The sequence below is a fragment of the Mastigoproctus giganteus genome, chromosome 12 (assembly GCF_048544385.1).
Source record: "Mastigoproctus giganteus isolate SK-2022 chromosome 12, ASM4854438v1, whole genome shotgun sequence".
Taxonomy (NCBI): Eukaryota; Metazoa; Arthropoda; class Arachnida; order Uropygi; family Thelyphonidae; genus Mastigoproctus; species Mastigoproctus giganteus.
In genome coordinates, this window is record NC_143586.1 from 25,527,744 (window position 1) to 25,548,721 (window position 20,978).

Genomic DNA, 20,978 nt, shown 5'->3' on the forward strand with positions numbered 1-20,978 from the left:
AGCGGTTGGAGACTAGGCACCTGCGTGGTGATCTGATTGAGGCGATAAGTCCCTGAATGGGTGGAGCAAGCTGAATTCTGAAGGGATTCTTTCACTTGTTCAGATTACGAACCTAAGGGGGCATAAATTCAAATTAAGGAAAGACAGATGTGCGGAAATTTGTCTTTAGCCAGCGGATGGTTAATTGCTGGAACAAACTTCCATCTGTCGTTGTGGAAGTTGATAGGTTAAATAAATTTAAGAAGGTTTTTATTTATTTTTTATTTTTTAGGAGCATTAGCAACTAAGGCCATATTGCTCCTGGGATATGCGGTGGTCATTCCTTGACCTTTCCGCTTCCTCCTTTTTGGTGGTCACGGGCTGGAATCTCGGTCTAATCAAAAGCGTGTGCTATGCACTGCCATTCCTGCCCACCTGGCCATGGAGGCGCAATTTAAGGAGGAACTGGCAAACATTTAGATGGAATGGTCGTGTGAATTTTTTTTTTTTTATTTTGGCTGATGCTGCTTAAGCTCGTACACTTCCTTTCTTGCATAACATGCCACTACTATTACTATTATTACTACTTTATTTTAGAACTAAAAATCAGGAGCGCGAAATAACGCGTCCACACGTAGCGGCGGTCATATTGGCGTCTTGTTTTTCTATGGTATTTTATTCTTCTTCACCCTGCACAAACAACCGTATACTCTTTTATGTCAAATTTAAACAGTTATGTGTCATCACAGTATACTGCCGTGGAGTTGACTAATATTTAGAGGTCTCCCTACGTGAGAGATAACACATATCAAAGTCTGTACACACTACTGACGCTTCATAACCTTCATAGCCTTATCTGCTTTAGCGTTTAATTTCCAAATCAACTAACGAAGCAGCTATGGCATTCGAAATCCTTGGAGCCGTCGAGTTTCGGTCAAGGTTTTCATCTGTAGCTTCTCATAGGAGTGCCCTGGATATGGGAAAAGCAAACCAAAGGAACCTCGTGAGGTACAAAAACAATGATGGAAACAACACCGACACAATAATGGAAACAAAATGGTACAGAGGGACTTTATTCTAAAATGGCAAAATATCACTGGCTGCTAGGGTACAGAGGCATCACTGCCAAAGCTGGAACATAGAGAAGAGGTGGTCCTCAGTAGGAGATATGGCAACCCCTAATGTCGATGCAGGCTTTGCACCACCTATCCACATTAGAACAATGTTGTCGGTACGTTCTTGCGGTAACATCATCCATTCCTCTGTCAGCGTCATCTTTAGCTGGTGGACATTTTCTGGTGGGTGTGGACGTGTCGCTTGGCATTTCGTTCCATATGTGTTCGATGGGACTTAGATCGACGGAACAGGCAGGCCAATCCGTTTGAACAATGTACTCACTTTCCAAAAGCGTATCAACAGCTGCAGTGCGATGGGGTTTGGCGTTATCATCCATAAACACGAACTTGGAGCCAATGACACCTCGGAACAAACGCACATGGGGAAGGATTACCTAAGTACAGTAGAGTGCACCGGTTACAGTACCGTCTTCCAGTATCTGAAGTTGTGTACGTCCATCCAGGATAACGCATCCCAGACGAGAACAGCTGGACCGCCATATCGATCCCCTTACAGTGATGTTTGCAGGGTGATACAGTGTGTCAAACTCTCACCAGATTAGTTGACGTCAAGAATCGCTGCTGAGGCTGAATAAAAATAAATAATTTTTTTTATTTCTACTCTCATCAGTAAAAAGTACCTTACCCCACTGCGCTGCTGTCCAGTCTTTGTGTTCGATGTACCACTGTAAACGGTGTCTCTGATGGGCAGGTGTTAAAGGGACACAGTGTACTGGCTGTCGGGAAAACAGTCCAACTTTGTGGAGTCGTCCGGCCACAGTAAACCGCGATATCCTGCGTCCTGTGCAGCTGGTTTGCAATCGATCCCGCTGTCTGTTGTCGGTCCGTCTCGGCCTGTAGGAGTATATAGCGGTCATCATGTGAGCCCTCTCATCACAATTCAAATTTTTGTATGTGCACCAGCTTTCTACTGAACGGCCACATTTATGCAAATCGACACAGTCTGTTTCGTTTTATTATGTGGTTGTAACCTTTAGAAATAGCGTTGGTTCTTAAGTTTTGTGTCTGTGTATGTGTGGAGAGACATAACCATAGTAGATTTCTATCTATGACTGTTTATAATGGAAACCTTTCTGCCTTGTGGGTAGTAGAGTTAATAGAACAGCAGTCCTTCCTGCACCGGGTGGGAAATACTTGAGTTCGAATCCTGTCGATGACGTGAAGAATTTTTATGGGCATTCTTGACCACGTGACAGAGTTAGTTGGTCTCGGCGAGGGTAACATGGTTTTTCTCCCAGAAATTTACATCGAACAAACACCAAATCGGCCACAGAATATACAAAATTTACAGACATAATACATACGGCGCGATATGGCTAAGTTGCCAATGCACGCAAACTTCTCACTATTTCAGACAAATTTGAATCATATGAGTTTGTCTCCCTCTAGCAGCGACAACTGGAAATACAGCTTATCGTATTGAATTGTTTTGTCGCCCTTTTCGTGGCAGCGTGAAAGCTTCGTGAGTGTATGGATACTTGTCTTTGGTATCATTGGGAATCCTTCTATTCTAATATTCATTGAAATCTAGAAAGATAATTTCAGGTAATGGTGGAAACTTTTTTTAATATGAGCTAATTAGTTTTTCTTAAAAGTTATTGTTATCATATGTAAGAACGTTCCCCAATGAAAAGTTTTGTATTAGGGTTAATGTATTCCTATTGGATAGGAAAGAATAAGTGGTCACAGTTATTCTTGATATTCTTCAGTAGTATTTTGCAACAAGTGTAAAATGCAATAGTATTTTGTGTTACTTATGTTTTTTGTAGTTAGTATATTTTATCTATGGGAAATATATTAACCAATGATTACTATTAAATATGGTAAAAATGCTGGTAAAATTGGAATACATGTTATTCCAACACGAAACAAATTTTGAATTGAAGAATATCAATATTTAAATATGTCTTGCTTGTGGCGGGATGTTCATTTATTCCATAAACAATCCATGATTAGCATCCAGTTGACAGGAACTCTGAATATGTTATTGAATAGTCTGATGCCACAAACAATAGGGAAACAAAAGCGAGATTTGTCGTAGATCAAGATTTCGGTATATTTAAATTTTGAGATAGTAAATGAATAACCTCGTTTTTGAGATTTGGATCGCCTTTCCGTATGTGACTTGGACTCCATTGTTACCTCAATGCACTTGAGTGGTAGAAATGTAAAAAAGAATCTGACATAAATTGTGATTTTAGCAGTATTGCAAACGGTTTGTATGTACCCTTTTCAGTCCATTATGAATATTAATATCTTCATTTATTATAATTTTTTGTTTCACCTCTGTACATTTTTTTTTTCAATGTCTTGAGTCCTGAACTGTACAGTGACAATTCTCCACTTGCTGAAGAACCATGCTCAGTTATTTTAAAGGATAGTGATTCCTAATTTTTGTCACTTGAATTACACTTAGAATTAAGAGACCACATTCACAGTACATGTAAAGAGTGATTGACATTGAACTCAATGAAATTTTCCTTAACCCTACAGTCCAGGCACCCCTAATAGTTACAAACATTGTGGCATTATACCTGATAGGTGTAAGCCTTCTTTTTAATCTGTAAAAAGTACTGGTTTTAGCATTAGTAGAGGCATTTGATGCAAGAAAGCAAGCTTATGCAGCATCAGCCAAAAAAATAAAAAAATAACCACTTCCACTTCACCCCTCTGTTCGTTCGAAATACCTGTCAAGCTGAGCCTTAAACTTATTTAGGCTATCAACTTCCACGACAAGGGATGGAAGTCTGTTCCACCTACCAACCACCCGCTGCCTAAAGGGAAATTTCCACACATCTATCCTACATCTGTCTTTCTTCAATTTGAATTTATGCCCTCTCAGGTGATTATTTTGAGCAAGAGGAAGAATCCCATCAGCATTGAGCATGCTCAAACCATTCAAGGCTTTGTACACCTCTATCAGATCACCTCGCCTATTCTCCAGACACTGTAATTCGCAAAACATAAGCCTTTCTTCGTAAGAGCACCCCTTTGTTCCATTCACTGATCTTGTACTCGTTCCAGCAGCTCTACATCCTTCTTGAAATGAGGCCTCCAGGCCTGTATACAGTACTGTACTGTAGGTGTGGCCTGACCATTGCCTTATACAAGGGAATAATCACCTCCTTATCCCTGCTAGAAAAATTCCTATATATCATTGACAATACGCCATGAGCTACTCTTGCAGCCCGTCTGCACTGTTCAGAGAACTTCATATCTGCCTGTACAACCACCCCCAGGTCCCTTTCATTCTCTACCACTGTCAGTGTAGTACCACAGAGTTGATACGTTGCTCTGCGGTTGCTGTTACCCATATGTAGTACTTTACATTTATCAATGTTAAACTTCATTTGCCGCCTCTCGGCCCATCTGCTCAACCTTTCCAGATCCTGTTGCAGCAGCATAGTGTCAGTAGTGTCCTTGACAACCCTGCCAACCTTCGTATCGTCTGCAAACTTGGACATTAAGCTTGATATACCATCATCAATATCATTTATAAATACAGAAAACAATAAAGGACCCAATACTGAACCCTGAGGGACTCCACTAATAATATTAGTCCACGATGAGCAGTGTCCATTGATTACCACTCTCTGTCTCTCTCCCCCCCCCCTCAACCACCCCTTTATCCATAGCAGCAATTTGCCTCCAATGCCACACTGCTCCAATTTGTGCAGCAGTCTTCCATGTGCAACAGTATCAAAAGCCTTTCTAAGATCCAAGTATATAATATCAAAGTTATTCCCTTCATCCAGTTCTTTTGTGACTGCATCATAGTATCCAATCAAATTGGTCAGGCAAGACTTCCCCTTAACAAAACCATGCTGTGTCCGAGCTATAACTGAAGTCTTGTGTAGATGATCCTGCAGTGCTTCTTTAACCAGTGCCTCCATTAATTTTCCGGGAACAGAAGTTAAACTCACAGGTCTATAATTACTTGTGTCAGCCTTTGCTCCTCCTTTGTGAATTCGGGTCACATTTTCACATCTCCAGTCCATGAGTACCTCCCCTGAGTCCAAGGAATCGCTCATAATTATGGCTACGGGTTTGCTTACTTCCTTTGCTGCCTCCTTAAATATAATTGGATAGATCCCATCCACCCCAGGTGCCTTTCTTGTGTTTATCTTCAACAATTTCTCCTCCACTTTACTCTCAGTTATTACAAGATTCTCTAGCTAACTGCTAGAGTTGAATATACCTCTGGCATTCCCCTCGCTGAATAACTCCATGTGTGAATGTCGATGCAAAATATTCATTTAGTTTGTTAGCTACCTGAGCAGGATCATCAACAGTTGACCCATCGATATCAAGTGGACCAATCCGATTCATCCCCTTCCTTCTAGAGTTTACATAAGTAAAGAACTCTTTGCTGTTTTTCTTCGCATCCCTTGCCAAGGATTTCTCGCAATCTGCCCTCGCCTGCCTAACCTCCTTTGTAACTTGGTTACAGATCAACTTGTATCTATCATAGGCTTCTGTGTCACGTGTTAATTTGTATGTATCCCATGCATTTTTCTTCTCTGCCATATGCCTCATTAGTTCATCTGACATCCATTCAGGCCCAAATCCTGAACAATATTTCTTAGTTGGTATGTAAAGCCTAGTAGCTTCCAAGATAAGTTCTTTCAATGCTTCCCATTTTGAATTTGCCGTTGGTAACATCATCAACCGATCCCACCGTACAGAATTTAAATACTGTCTCAGTCCATCGTAGTCTCCTTTACGAAAGCAATACCCCTTCCTTTTACCCCTAATGGTAGTTACCTCTTTGAGTAACTCCCACTTCAGAATACTGTGATCACTGCCACCTAGTGGTTCATTTATCTGCAGATTCTTAATGCATGAAGAATCACTACTGATAATCAAATCAAGTGTATTACTCCCTCTAGTTGCCTCCCGAACATGCTGATGTAGAAAACAATCATCCAATATATCCAGAAAAGCCTTGCTAGTGTGTGAGTGACCAGCCCCCAAATTCCAGTCAATATCTGGGAAATTAAAATCCCCCATTATAAGACTCTCTGATTTACTGGCCCACTTTATTTCTCTGTATAGTTTCTTATTATACTCATCAGAGTCATTAGGCCTCTAGCACACTCCTACTCTCAATTTTGATCTCCCAATGCTTATGTCACACCAAACTGACTCGACACTGCACTGTCCAGCGATGTCGACTGGCTTCACTTCCTTGGATTTTATGTGTTTCTTAACTAATACCATAACCGCTCCTCCCTTCCTATCCTGCCCCTCCTTTCTGTACACATTGTACTCCCCAAATTCCAGTTCTGCATTCCTTATATCTGTGTGACACCACGTCTCTGAAATCCCAACAATATCTGCCTTTGATGTTTTGAGCAATACCTCAAATTCATCAAATTTATTTACTAAACTCCTAGCATTGGTATACATGCAAGTATACATGCACCTGCTCTTCCTCTTAGCCATCCTAACACAACCCATGTGTTTACTTGTACCCCAATGATTCCCAGCAGTCTCTGAAATATCCTGCATCTTATTTTCCAGGTTGTTGCTCATTCCAATAGAAGCAGTGCAAGAATCACTTTCTCCTCTGCCAGTGGCTACTGTTAATCTATTAGTCCTTGTATCCCCCCAATCTAGCAGTTTTCCGACCCACCTAACACTGCCTCGATAGCATCAGCAAATATTCTTGCACCCTTTCTATTTAAGTGTATCCCATCCCTGTAGAAGCAGTCTCTCCTGTTAACAAGTACAGACCAGGCTGAAAAAAATTCTACCGCTTGAGCCCTGCACAATCTTTCCAGGGCCGAATTGATCGACAGGGCTCTCATCATATACTCCCTCCTATCATGTCTGTGTTGCAATATTTGCTAAGTTTTTATTTAATAAATTAAATATCTGTTATATGCTGTTTTCAAATCTATTGAAATAAAAAAACCATTATAAGCAAAAAATTAAGATGAAGCTATTGCCTCTTCTATTTTCAGGTTTAAAAATTGATAAATATACAAAATTTAAAACTTGCATATGTGCATTATATAAGATTCTGTTGTTTACTTTAAATTTGGCATATTTCACACATTATGTGAAATGTGTGAAATTTGAATTGTGCATGTTGGTAGCCCTTTGTTGCAAGTGATTACTGTTTTCTGTATTTATTATTCACAAATGACATCTTTCAAAAAAAAATGTAATTCGTGACTTGCTGTTAAATACTATTTAAGAACCAGTAGATCGTATGGAACAGTTTTATATATAATTTGAACTAGAAACAAGCACATAATTCTTAGCTATGTAGAACCAGTAGCCATCATTTTCCCATACTAGCAGTGGTGGAGGTGTAACTATTGAGTAGTCATGCTATAACTCTGGGAATAAATAAAAATTTAAAACCCATACCAATTGAAAATTTGTGTACATTTAGGAAGGTACAAAAAATACAGAATTTTATATTCAGCCAACAATTAACATGGGCTTGTTGTTTTTGAATTACATACACCTCATCGATGTAGAATCACAGCTTACAGGGTTAACCTTGTGGTATACAAAAGTGCCAAGGAACAATTTTGGTACGTCTAGTAAAGGGGATAGTTTTAAAATTTTGGCCAAGAGTTTGTATTGGAAATACAAACACTTGGCCAAAATTTTCCATGATCATAACAAAACTTTTCATGTTCAACATAAAAATATCCTTTAACTGTCATAAGTAGAATTAGTGCTGATCACAATTGAGTCATAATCAATTATGATGCAATAATCAATTTTAAAGGATAGTGATTCCTAAAATTTTTGTCACTTGAGTTACACTTAGAATTAAGAGACTGTATTCACAGTACATTTTTTTTTTTTTTTTTTTTTTTATAATGTAAACCCCAAACACGAGAGGTATTAGAACCTATAGTACTTAGTACCATGCTTGAGTTGGAGGTTGAGAAGACGAAGGAAGATATTTGTTGACATTGGACTTGAACTTCTGCAGACTGTAATTTTCAGGAAATACATATGAAGGAAGGTTGTTCCAGAAAATGGCAGTTGAATGAATAAATGAGGAAGATGAAAAGTTAGTTCTGTGAGTTTGAAGTTGCACAGTAAATGGATGTTGGCTGGTGGCGGCACGTGTTCGGACTGTTTTGAAAGAGAGCGGGAATTATAGAAGCCAATTCAGAAGAACAATGCCCATGGAAGTATCTGTAGAAGAGGCATGCAGCAGAAACAGTACGTCTATGAGACAGCGAGTGGAGAGACTTTGTTAAAGATGAATAATTAATTAGCCTGACTGCCCTCTTCTGAATGGAATCAAGAAGCCTGAGAGAGGTTTTGGGGGCACAACCCCAGATGTGGGAACAATATTCCATGGCAGGGTTGATTTGCGATTTATACAGAATGAGCAGCTGTTTGGAAGAAAAGCAACGCCGAGAGCGAAAGAGAAAACCAAGTTTTTTAGATGCAGAGGAAGCAATATTTGTAATGTGCTTGTGCCAAGATAGATTAGAAGTCAGCGTAATCCCCAAAAGAGATATATCATTTTGCCTAGAATTCGGAGTGTCACTAAAGGTAAGCATAGGAGCAGAAGAATCCTTTTTGCGAGATATAAGACAAGACAAGAGTTTTAGAAGGGTTGAAATCAACTAAGTTGTCTTTGCCCAAATGGAGAATTACCTAAAGATCGGCATTTAAGGAATTGGTAGCAGATTTTCGAGAAATTGAAGCTGATTGAGCAGGACAAGGTTTCCCAAAATGGAAAGTGGAATGCAATGTGCTGTCATTGGCAAAACTGTGGATAGGATTTCCAGTCAATGGAAGAAGGTCATTAATATACAAGAGGAAAAGAGTGGGGGAAAGAACTGAACCTTGCGGGGGACACTGGCATTAGTGGAGAAGTTAGAAGACAGAGCCATCAACCATCACCCTCGGTATGCGATCAGAGAGAAAACTGGATATCCAATTACTAAAAACAGTAGGCAAACCATAAGATGGAAGTTTGTTTAGAAGACCTTTATGCCAAACACGATCGAAAGCCTTTGAGATGTCAAAGAGCAACTACTTGTGTTTCACCGAACCTTTCTGTTGAATTAGTCCATAAATGTGTAACATAAGCCAGAATATCACCAGTGGATCGACACTGGCGGAATCCATGCTGGCGATCATTGATCAGACGGAAGTTTTCTAGGTAGTTTAAGAGTTGGTGGTTAATTGATTTCTCCATTACTTTAGAAAGAGTAGAAGTAATTGCAATGGGACGATAATTGGATGTGAGGGATTTGTCACCCTTTTTAGGAACTGGCTGGATATGAGCAAATTTCCAAGCAGAAGGAAAAACACCTTTGGAATAAGAAAGTGAAAAAAGGCAGCAAAGAATAGGAGTAAGTTCAGGAGCACAGGTTTTGAGAACAGGTGGAGAAATACCATCAGGACCTGGAGTTTTCTTAGCATCAAGATTCATCAAAATCCTTCTGATATCCTTTTGACGGAAGACCACAGGAGGCATTGAATGGAGCGTGTTGGGAATGGAGGGAGGTGTTTTACCAAGATCATTAATACATGAGCTGGAAGAAAAATGGGATGCTTACAGGTCAGCTTTGTCCTTGGCTGAAGTGACAACAGAACCATCTGGTTTGGACAGAGGTGGGAGCAGAGATGGCCAAAAGTTGCTGCCAATAGCTTTGGCAAGAGACAAGAATGCTTGGGCAAGATTAGGGCAAGAAGCAAATTTTCTACTCTAAGCCTGTTCAAACTCTAGTTTGGACTGATTAATAACTGCTTTACAATTGTTGCGAACTTTGGTGTACACAGAAAATGAAACTGAAGAATTAGAACCAAGCCAATTACGATATGTAACATTCTCTTGAACAGCCTTAGCACATTTATTGGAAAACCAAGGTTTAGATAAAGGACGATATTTTAAAGTGGAGTGTGGGATAAAGGATTCCATTCCTACAACAATAATTTCATTGACATGATCTGAGCAAACATTGACATCAGAAGTTTTGAAACAGTAATCCGATCAAAGAAAAGAAGTCTCGCAGGTCATCCCATTTTGCATTCGTGTAATGCCAAACAGCACGAGGTTAGGAATAGCCATGAGATAAAAGTTCCATCGGAGAAGAGACAGTCACCAAGTTGTGATCTGAAGTGCCTGAAGGACTTCTTGCTTCGACCCTGTATATAGAAGGGTACATTTCCTTGGTTAAAATCACCAAGGAAAATTACCTCACTGTTTGGAAAATTGGACTGGAGAAAGTCAAGTTGCAAAGAGAGGACGTCAAAGAGCTCCAAGTGATTGGTTGAGTTGGGAGAATGGTAGAGTACATATGAATTTGACACAATGAGGTAGAGAGATTTTAAGCCAGAGAAGATCAAAGAGAGGAGATTCCAAATTGCCAAGTCTCTGACAGGGAATATCAGAACGGACATATGCACAAGTACCACCTTTGAGGCGAAAGGAATCATACAGCAAATAATTTGGACATCTGAGATGAGCAGTAGTTGAATCAACTGATAACTGAGATTCAGTTTGAATAGTTCAGTTTGATCATTATTGTTGTTGGTTTCATAATCCATTAATTTGCATATTATTGATTATGAAACTGGCAGCCTATCTGCATTGCTCAGAAAACTTCATATCTGACTTCACAATTACTCCCAGGCCTTTTTCATTTTCTACTACCTTAAGTGTAGTACCACACAGTTGGAATATTTCTCTGGGCTAACTTCTACCCATATGCAGTATTTTGCATTTGTCTATATTCAACTTCAGTTGCCACTTCTCAGCCCATCTGCCCAAATTTTCTAGATCCTATTGCACTGGCACACTGCCATTACTGTCATTAACAACCCTGCAAACCTTTGTATCATCTGCAAACCTCGACACTAAGCTTGATATACCTTCATCAATATCATTGATAAATATACAAAACAACAGTGGACCCAACACCAAACCCTGTGGGACTCCACTAATAACATTAGTCCACGAAGAGCAGCACCCATTGATTACCACTCTCTGTCTTCTAGCACTTAACCATCCTTTTATCCATTGTAGCAACTTACCCTTAATACCATTCCGCTCCAATTTCCTGAAATCCAAGAACAGCAATACCCTGCATAGCACTGATAATTGGTGCCAAAACTGTTCCATGTTATGTGAAACCATGCTGATTGAGGTAAGTCTATAAACAATTTGCACTTGATGCACTTGATAGCCAATTAAAAGGATTTGAATTAAAATATATTATAAAAATTGTATTAAAGAAAAGGAAACATTATGAGAGATGAGAAAAAAGCTTTATTGTTTATTTAGGTATTTCAATAAAAAAAATTTGAAGTTGTCTCTTCTTTTTCTCGGCGCACAAGTCTTTGTAGCATTGAATCCCATCTTGTAAAATTTTCTGTATCTTGATGCTATGTTCAAAATTCAGATCTCCATTCATAATCGCCTCGCAGGCCGTGTCAATCCCCAAAAAAACTTTCCCCAATTCTTCTGTTGAAAATTCTTTTGGTGCCACTTCAGAATTGTTTTTCTTTTCTTCATATGCAGTTTACTTATCAATTTCAAGGAGAGTTGCATCATCTTTTCAAAGTCATTTGCATGTGAATTGCATCATCTTTTCAAAGTCATTTGCATGTGAATTAATGCAGTTATGTAAATTGGCAGTGTCCAAGGTTTTGATTCCCAAGTCTTTACTGATCTTCACAGTGTCTTCGGTAATTGTCTGAATTTACGATTCAAAACCAGTGAAATCATTTGCCAAATGGGGTAAAACATGCTGCCAAGCAGAATGCATGTTGTTGTTTTGTTGGCAGTGATTTCTAGCCAATATGCAAATATATTTTCGATCGTATTTAAAGGGGTAAAAATAAATTATGAAATGAAATTATGAAAAGCTTGGAAAAGCTATCATGCATCTCATCAGGATGGAATTAAGAATACTGAACACTCTTGCATGCTGCTGCTGACTGTCTGATGGGAACTATTGGCACGTGTGCACATGAGACAATAGAGTTGGCACCGCAACATATATGTATGCATACCTAGGCTACAACAACGTAGCATATATGTAGAGTGTGTCTAGGCTATTGAATGAGTTTTAATATGTACAGGAAATTTTCGACTTAAACTTAATTGAAAATCGTGTTATAGTGAAACCCATGGCGTTTGAAGCTGTGAGGTATTGCTGTGTTTGAAGTGAAGTGAGGTATTGCTGTATATGATATCAAAATTATTTTTTGTGTCCAGATCCTTTGTAACCACATCATAATATTCTATCAAATTTGTCAGACAAGACTTTCCCTTAACAAACCCATGCTGTGTCTGAATTATTGCCGCAGTCTTGTCTAGATGATCCTGTAATGCATCTTTAACCAGTGACTCCATTATTTTACCCGGAACAGAAGTTAAACTAACTGGTCTGTAATTACTCGTGTCACCCTTCGATCCCCCCTTTGTGAATTGGGGATGCATTTGCACATCTCCAGTCCGTGGGAACCTCCCCTGAGTCCAAGGATGCTCTCAATAATTATGGCTAAGGGTTTGCTTAGTTGCTTTGCTGCCTCCTTTAATATAACTGGATAGATTCCATCCACCCCAGGTGCTTTTCTTACGTTTAACTTCAACAATTTCTCTTCCACTTTGCTCTCAGTTATTACAAAATCATTAAGTATCTTGCTACAATTTGATAACCTTCTGCCATTTTCAAACCTTAATAATTCCTCACATGTGAATGTAGATGCAAAATACTCATTCAGTTTGTTTGCTATCTGAGCAGGATCATCAACAGTCGAACCATCGATGTGAAGTGGATCAATCAGATTCATCCCCTTCCTTTTAGAGTTTATATAAGTAAAGAAATCCTTGCTGTTTTTCTTAGCATCCTTTGCCAAAGATTTCTCGTAATCTGCCTTCGTCTGCCTAACCTCGTTTGTGACTTGATTACTGACTATCTTATATCTGCCATAGGCTTCTGTGTCGCCTGATAATTTATATGCATCCCATGCATTTTTCTTCTCTACCACAAGTCTCATTAGTTCATTTGACAACCATTTAGGCCTAAACCTTGAACAATATTTCTTAATAGGTATGAAACTTTTAGTAGCTACCACGATTAATTCCTTGAATGCTTCCCACTTAGAATTTGCTGTTGGTAACATCATCAGTTGATCCCACTGTATGGAAGCAAAAACCCTTTCCTTTATTCCTGATAGTAATTATATACCACATCGATACATTGTGATCACTGCCACTTAGTGGTTTCTTTACCTGCAAATTCTTAATACATGAATGATCACTGCTGATAACCAGATCAAGAGTATTGTCCTCTCTGGTTGCCTGTCGAACATGCTGCTGCAGAAAACAATCATCCAATAAATCCACAAAAGTCTTACTTACAATTGATGTTTCAATTGATTTCTGCTGCAGTCATTAACTATTAATTAAATCAAAGCATATTAAAATGCATACATTTTACATTACACCTTTCAAAGAGAGCCTTCAAAAGCTAGGCATATCAGGCAGAGAAGTAAAGGAGAATTTTGGATCCTAACTATATCCACAGATATCAGATATGTGAAGTAAAAATTAGCAAAATTAACTTTAAATATCAGACTCCTCCCTTCTCTGCTTAATTGGAATGGGCAGGATATACTGCTAAACTATAGGATATTGCAAATGGTAAACCATTTGCTAAAACTGTTAAAAGCTCATAAACACCAAATGCTGCCCCAAATGTGTAATAAGTTGTGCAATGATAACATGGCTTGTGGATTTATTTGTTAAGTTACTTTCCTTCTACAATAGTAGTATATATATATATATATACTGAGAATTCATTTTCATGTAAACTGTGCCAAGCAGTAAGCTTTGCTTTTCCTAACCTAAGCAAAGACTATACAAATCCTGATAATTACCGACCCATAGTTCTTGCTAGCTGTTTAGGAAAAATTCTAGAAAAGATGAACAATACTTATTTGATGTCTCTTGGTTTGTAAGCCAAACCACACTGCTAATATTCTACATCCAAAACTTGGTGCTCATTTTTGTTGAAAGCAAAACTTACATCCACACCTGATAATTCCTGTTGCTTCAAGTATAAAATTTCTTGGTATCATGTTAGCAAAATTACCTTTCTTGACAAAAAACAACAACACTGAACCCTAGACAGTTCTTCAAGACAGTGCCTTAAAATGGCTTGGTCTTATTGTCCTAGGAGTAGTTCATACTTCACTAGTCGGTCTTTACGCAGAGCCCACACTTTTCCATTGCATCTTCATAGTCATTACTACTGAACTACTATGCTAAGATTAGATGCATTTCAGTTATCCAATATAGGAAATTTTGTACAATTGACCAGTACATATACACCTTCAAGAACTTTTTCCTCTTTGGCATCTGGATTTTATCAAACTAACTCTTTCTCCTACTACTCCAGAACATTGGAACACACCTCCTCCACCTTTGACCAAATCTAGGGAAAAATACACCCTCCTTCAGCAAAATTTCAATGCAGTGTTCTCCCCAGAAAATTTTGCCGGCCAGATGTAGAAGTATAATACTTTACAATATTATAAAATTTTCTGTTATTTATAAATGTGACTTAAGCAATCCAGAGCAAAAATGAATTGCATAATTTAACATTATATTCTCCTGTCACATTGACCTCGATCGCATAAAGTGTTCATTGTCTAACAGCCCCAGGGGTTCCCCCATCTCTGTTTGTGTACTCTGTTTGTGAAACACAACACTGTGAAGGCCAGAGATTTTAAAAAGTATAAGGTGTGTGTTTATGTTGTGTTCTTCTGACCTTTTAGCCGTTCGGGCCCCTAGTGGACCCCCCCCCCCCCCCGTTGCCCACACTTAGCCCCGAGGAGGCAGGGCAGGCATAGAGGGATCGCATTAGAAGCACTCTAGCAGGCCCTGCCACCTAATTTCCTAAGATTTCAGTGGTAAGGGCCTTAAAAAAAAAAAAAAAAAAAAAAAAAAAGGGGTGCGTATTCAGTTAGAGTAGGGGTGAAGACTGAAGAGGGGGTGGAACAGATAGAAGTATGAGGATGATAGGAAAGGCAACCCTAGAAAGGTCAGTGGGGACTGGCCCCACCGGAAGGAGACAGAAACCTGTCCTCTCCCTACCAGGGGAGGGTTTAAAGTGAACCGAGTTAGCACACCCGGTTCAGAATGCCAGGTGGCCAAGAAAAGCAGTTGACATCTAGTGGCATGCCGGTGGTGTTGTCAGTCTTCATCTAGGAGATTGTCTTATTGGTTACATCCGTGAGAGTCAAGTCCAGTAGTATACGAACCTTTTGTCTTTTGTGATGGTAATGCTGGTCAAGTTTTGCTGCCTTGTTCCAGTACCATCAGGGTCCCTGGGTTCAATTAATAGAGGGTTATCACGTTGCTGCGATTAGTTGTCTTCTCCTTGAGAAAAGCTGCTGTGCGTAGTTGGTGAGAGCTTGATACTCTTCCTTGGTATCCAGTAGGTGATTTTCTTTGCCTTTTGGTATATGAGTCAGTTTTTGTGATAAGCTGGCAGCGGAGATCATCATAGGGTCCACTCGTGCATGAGGTGATCCCAGTCCTCAGTTCATCCACAGGAGCACATTGGGTCCTCTTCTAGCCCAAAGGTTGTTAGTTTTGCCTTTATTGCACCATGGCCAGTAAGCAAATACGTGGCAAACAGGCCTGGAGAAAACCGTGTTGGGGATTTTGGATAGACTGCTAATACCTGGGATGAATCTCCTGGTAATTCTCCCCTTAGTTGAATTTGTCCAACGGTCCTGCCACACCCACTGCATGTGTGCTTGAAGTCTCCTCTTCATTTTTTTGGTTGTTGGTAAGATTCAGCTCGAATCCCTAACAGGTCTCAGACACGCCCTTAGAAAGATGATACAACATTCTCGATCGCATAGTATGTTTGAATTAATATTGATCGAGGTCAGTCAGCAGTGCCATATGGTACACTGAGAATTGCTTGAATTTTAGCTGGGTGGTGTGCCCTTTCGATAGGTCCTGGAGAGAACACTGTAATGGTTGCAGATGGCTTCAAAACTGGTTTCATAGTTGGAGCTGTAGCAGTTTTTTACAGGCTCTCCCTTTTCTCAACTTCTAGAAGAATCAGTATTTATATTGCTGAACTCCATGCAGTGTAGATGGCCATAAACCAATACAGCTGCTGAAATCTGTACGACTCAATCTTATATACACAGATTCTCTCAGTGTATGATCTTGTACTCTACAGCCAGAGGCATAGCTGTCTCGTGCAATTGATTGAAACCATACTCAAAACACTTCTCACCTGCAGAAACCAAATTGCTAAATTCCTGGGCATCCAGTGATCAAGGGGAATGAACAGGCTGATCATGCAGCAAGGGATGCAGCTAATATTATTTCAACCTTCAGTCTCATATACCGATTACTAGCTTGTATACAAAACAGTTGCAGTAAGCAGTAGCAGGGATATGGCAAGATCAACTCCCATCAACAAGCTGTTTCAAATTAAACAAGTCCTTCAAACCTGAAAATCAAGTATTTGGTCAAATAGGCATGGAGCAGTAATCTTTGCCTAACTGAAAATTAGCCACACTACTTGACTCACTACCGTCTACTCAAATCAGAAGATCCATCACAGTGTATCAACTGCAATGTAAAAAGCAATGTACTGTACCGCAATATACTACTCTCCATCTAAAGCAACTGAAGTGAAACTGTATATTTAGGAATCTAGATATGTGAAACTGATCACAGCAGAATAGGGAATTTGGGGAGGGGTTAAAGCCCTTAAAACTTCTCATAAACACTAATCATCTAAAAACATAAAATGCAAACTGAAGAATATGGTCTGAGGTTTTCCATTTCATGTAATGAATGTAATCAACCTTTTACAAACAGCTCTTTTTGTAAATAAAGAAGTATGCTGTTGGCTCAGATGATAATCTGTCTTGAGGAGGATTCACTTGCTTTAATTCTACAACAGAATATGTACACAGTGAATTCATGTCCTCATATTGCACCATGCAGTAATCCTTTTTTTTTTTTCCTAACTCAGGAAAAGACCACACAAATCTAGATAATTACCTACCCATTTCTTGGAACTGACTAGCAGTGTAACTTTGATTTAAAGGTTGTACAAACATTGAAGAAAATGGGATTTCTTGCTGTTTGGCATTGATGTGTTCCTGGCAGGTCTGCTGATAGACTAAAAAAAAATGAGCAGACATTATAGGTAATAAATAAAATGGATTGCAAACTTTAAAAACTATTATTATTGGGTGTATACAGAAGCAGTGATTTGTGACATATGACCTAACTCAGGTGTTAAAATTATCCATTATTTGCTTCTAAGTATGTTAAGAACAGTGAAAACAGTGACAAATGTCTAGTATAACTGGTGGGGTAGCTTCACATTGCTTGTGTAATTTCTTCTTCAGGTAGCCCTAAAATAGCTATTTGAAATCTACAAGAAAATAGTTTGACTGGATTGTGGAAGAGGAGATTAGTGTCTTTGCAGTTGCATCAGTCAGTATTAGAAAATGGCTTAGGCATTTTTAATTAACTGTGATGTCATGAACTCCCAAGAGAAGAATACCTTATTGAATGGTATTCTCTTGCTACCTTTGGAATGTAAACAATTATTAGGAAAGTAAGGAAAGGTTTGCGCCACCACAGAGTTCAAAGGATCTCTATATTTCTCTTTTCAACACATTTTACTGGTATCTTCTCTACCATGGGGGAAAATAGGCTTGGCTGTGTTTCAAATAGCAAAAGATTATTTGCATTCGTTAAAATAAAAGATTATTAGTAATGGTCAGTCTGTTTTAATGGGAGACAGGTGTTTCTATAACTAGGAAATTTTTTGGTGATAATCATCATGATGACTTTTTGCTGTGGTACTTGCCTAAGTGGCTGACAAGTTTGAACGAACTCATTTTTCATTACAGAAAAAAAGCACTTCACTTTAGTCTCCTTAGTGGCAACTGTGAAGAAGATAGTTTTCATTAAAGTTGAAAAAAATATGCTCTTTTCTGTGTCTGGTTGTATAAGTTGTTTATTGGAAAATGTTATAACATTTAATATTTTTATTAGTAATGGGTATGTTCAGTCTGTTTTAATGGGAGATAGGTGTGTTTCTATAACTAGGAAATTTTTTGGTGATAATCATCATCATGACTTTTTTGCTGTGGTACTTGCCTAAGTGGCCAACAAGTTTGAACAATCTCATTTTTCATTACAGAAAAAAACCACTTCCCTTTAGTCTCCTTAGTGACAACTGGGAAGAAGAGTTTTCATTAAAGTTGAAAAAAAAAAAAATGCCCTTTTCTGTGTCTGGTTGTATAAGTTGTTTATTGGAAAATGTTATCATCCCAATGGATTATAACTTAAATTTTTCAAGATTTTTGGCAACATTTCAAGATTCTGCTGAGACCTCTCCTCAAACGTAATAATATGCTTGTGAAAAACTTTTTTTTAGGAGCATTATCAACTAAGGCCATATTGCTCCTGGGATATGCGGTGGTCCTTCTCTGACCTTTCCGCATCCTCTGTATTTTGTTGTCACGGGCTTGAACCTCTGTCTAATCAAGAAGTGTGTGCTATGCACTGCTGCTCCTGCCCATCTGGCTACGGAGGTGCCTGTGAAAAACTCAAGTGCGTGAACTGCAGTTTACTTCCTAAACCATTAACTTACAATTTTGAATTTAATGCATTACTGTCTCATTCTAAATATAATAAACCTCAATGTAATGATACATGACATTTGCATTTTAAATATTTTATATTTTCAGATAAAGTATGGTGCGAATGAATGTGCTTGCAGATGCTTTGAAATCCATCAACAATGCAGAAAAGAGAGGAAAACGACAAGTATTAATTCGGCCTTGTTCAAAAGTCATAATCAAGTTTCTTACGGTGATGATGAAACACAGTAAGCATTTATTTATTGTTTATTTTATTTTTTTGAATTTGTATTATAGTATTAGTATATTTAGTGTTACAAGTGGCAATGAATTCCTGAAGGATTCCAAAAATTAGATTTTTTACAGATTGTATAAAATGTCAGTTGGTTGAATTAAATTTGGTTTGTAAAACATTTGAGAGCAAGGCTTTTGAAAGAACATTGATAATTGGACATTTAGTGAAACAAGATTTTGTAACACTGGTTCCTTTATCTGTAGGAATTGGAATAGATGCATGATTCAGATATATTGTACACCTATTTCAGTTCCCACAGATGAAGGAATCAGAGCATTCTGAAACATTTGGTACTTTTATAATGACCAGTTAAATTTCTAAATTATGTTATTATAATGCAGTGCAGTGTGCATTTTAATCATATTAGTCATTCCTGTATACATGACCATGGCTTTCAAACACTTCATTTTGAATAAACTGATCATAAGGTCTTGCTCACAATTTTGGTAGCAATTGCACAACAGAGAAGGAAACCAGTAGCCACTTGTGCTACAAGAAGAACGTGATATGATATGTGAAATGCAGAACTTGCTATATGCAAATGGAGGCCAAAGTGTTTTTTTTTTTTTTTTTTTAATATATATGTTATATGGAATAGCAGAGTAGAAGAGAGAAATTATGGAGATTGAATATTTTGTTGATAATATTTGCTCTGGGCAGAGAGTTAGAAGAAATGTCTGCGTTTCAGAGATGCATATACATAAATTTGTACAGAGTAAATAATTAGTTTCAGGAAGACTTGTTTGATTCACAATACCTTACACATAATTGAGAGGAGTTGTATCTCAGTGGCAGAGGGACATTGAGACAGAATTCAAGCTATACAAGACTCTGTACAACTTTGCATTGTCATTGAACAATAATGGGTGTGATTCAAATTCATGACATTTAAGATAAGAAAATGTTCAACTGACAGCAATTTTGGAGATAAGGGCAGATTTTTAATGAAAGGCCACATTAGTGAGACAGAGGAAGTGGTAAAATATGGGTGGCAAAGTATACTGGCCATATGTCCAAAATAGGTATAAAAGCAAATGCATTTATGCTGCCCATAAGCCAGTCAATGAAATACATACAGGCAGTTCCCGCATTACGAGTTTTTTTTTTTTTTTTTATCAAGTGTCAACAAAATCGAAAATATGAACATTTTATAAATTTCAAGCCATGTGCTTATCTATACCATACAGTATGCCTGCCTTTGTTCAGGCAGAGGAGAGCATCTCATTGGCTCAAATGACATAAAGCAGTTACCATGCTGACATTGCTCTTCATTTTCACTGTCTTGTCTTATTTACAATTTAACCAGCTTATTAAGGGGGATAAATTTGAAGGGTGTTTGGTGTGAATTCTTCCTCAGTTTATTGATAATTTTGAAGGATTTCAAGAACCAGCAGAGATCATACAAAATGAAACAGAAGCAGTTTAGCAATTTAATATACCAGCAGTTCCTGCTTATTCCAGCTTAAGGTTTCTACAACTGACATCACTTGTCTGCTTCAAGCACACAATGGAGGGTTCACAAATGAAGACCACCTTGAAATGTAAAGTAAAATGTGAAGAAGCTGAGGAAGAAGAAGATTTAACAGCTGAAATTCCTGTTCATTCCTTCACTCTCAAGGGGCTTGACGAAGCTGTTCAACACGTAGAAAAAGCAATTGAGATTTTCAAGCCACAAGATTCAAATTCGAGCGCACTAGAAAAGTTGCTACAAATTTAAGAAATGCTTATGCATGCTATCTTGAAATTTATAAAGAAAAAAAAAAAGACTAGGAAACAAATTACTCTTGGAGCATTTCTGAAGAAGACAACAACTCCTTGCACTTCCAACAAACCATCAACAAATGGGCATTAAGTTGATGATGATGAAGAATAAACATTCTTTAACATTTGTATTACATAAATAATTTCTTTATTATTATGATTTGCTTTAT

General features: G+C 38.3%; 1 protein-coding gene across 1 annotated transcript in view; it reads left to right on the forward strand.

Annotated features, from left to right (window-relative positions):
- The first annotated feature begins 2,525 nt into the window (after positions 1-2,525).
- LOC150076804 (small ribosomal subunit protein uS8) overlaps positions 2,526-20,978 on the forward strand; it is a 43,832-nt gene continuing 25,379 nt past the window's right edge. The window contains exons 1-2 of the mRNA XM_090386699.1: positions 2,526-2,660; positions 18,861-19,000. Coding sequence (XP_090242825.1) covers positions 18,868-19,000 — 133 coding nt within the window. The 5' untranslated portion in view covers positions 2,526-2,660; positions 18,861-18,867. The remainder of the gene's footprint in view (positions 2,661-18,860; positions 19,001-20,978) is intronic.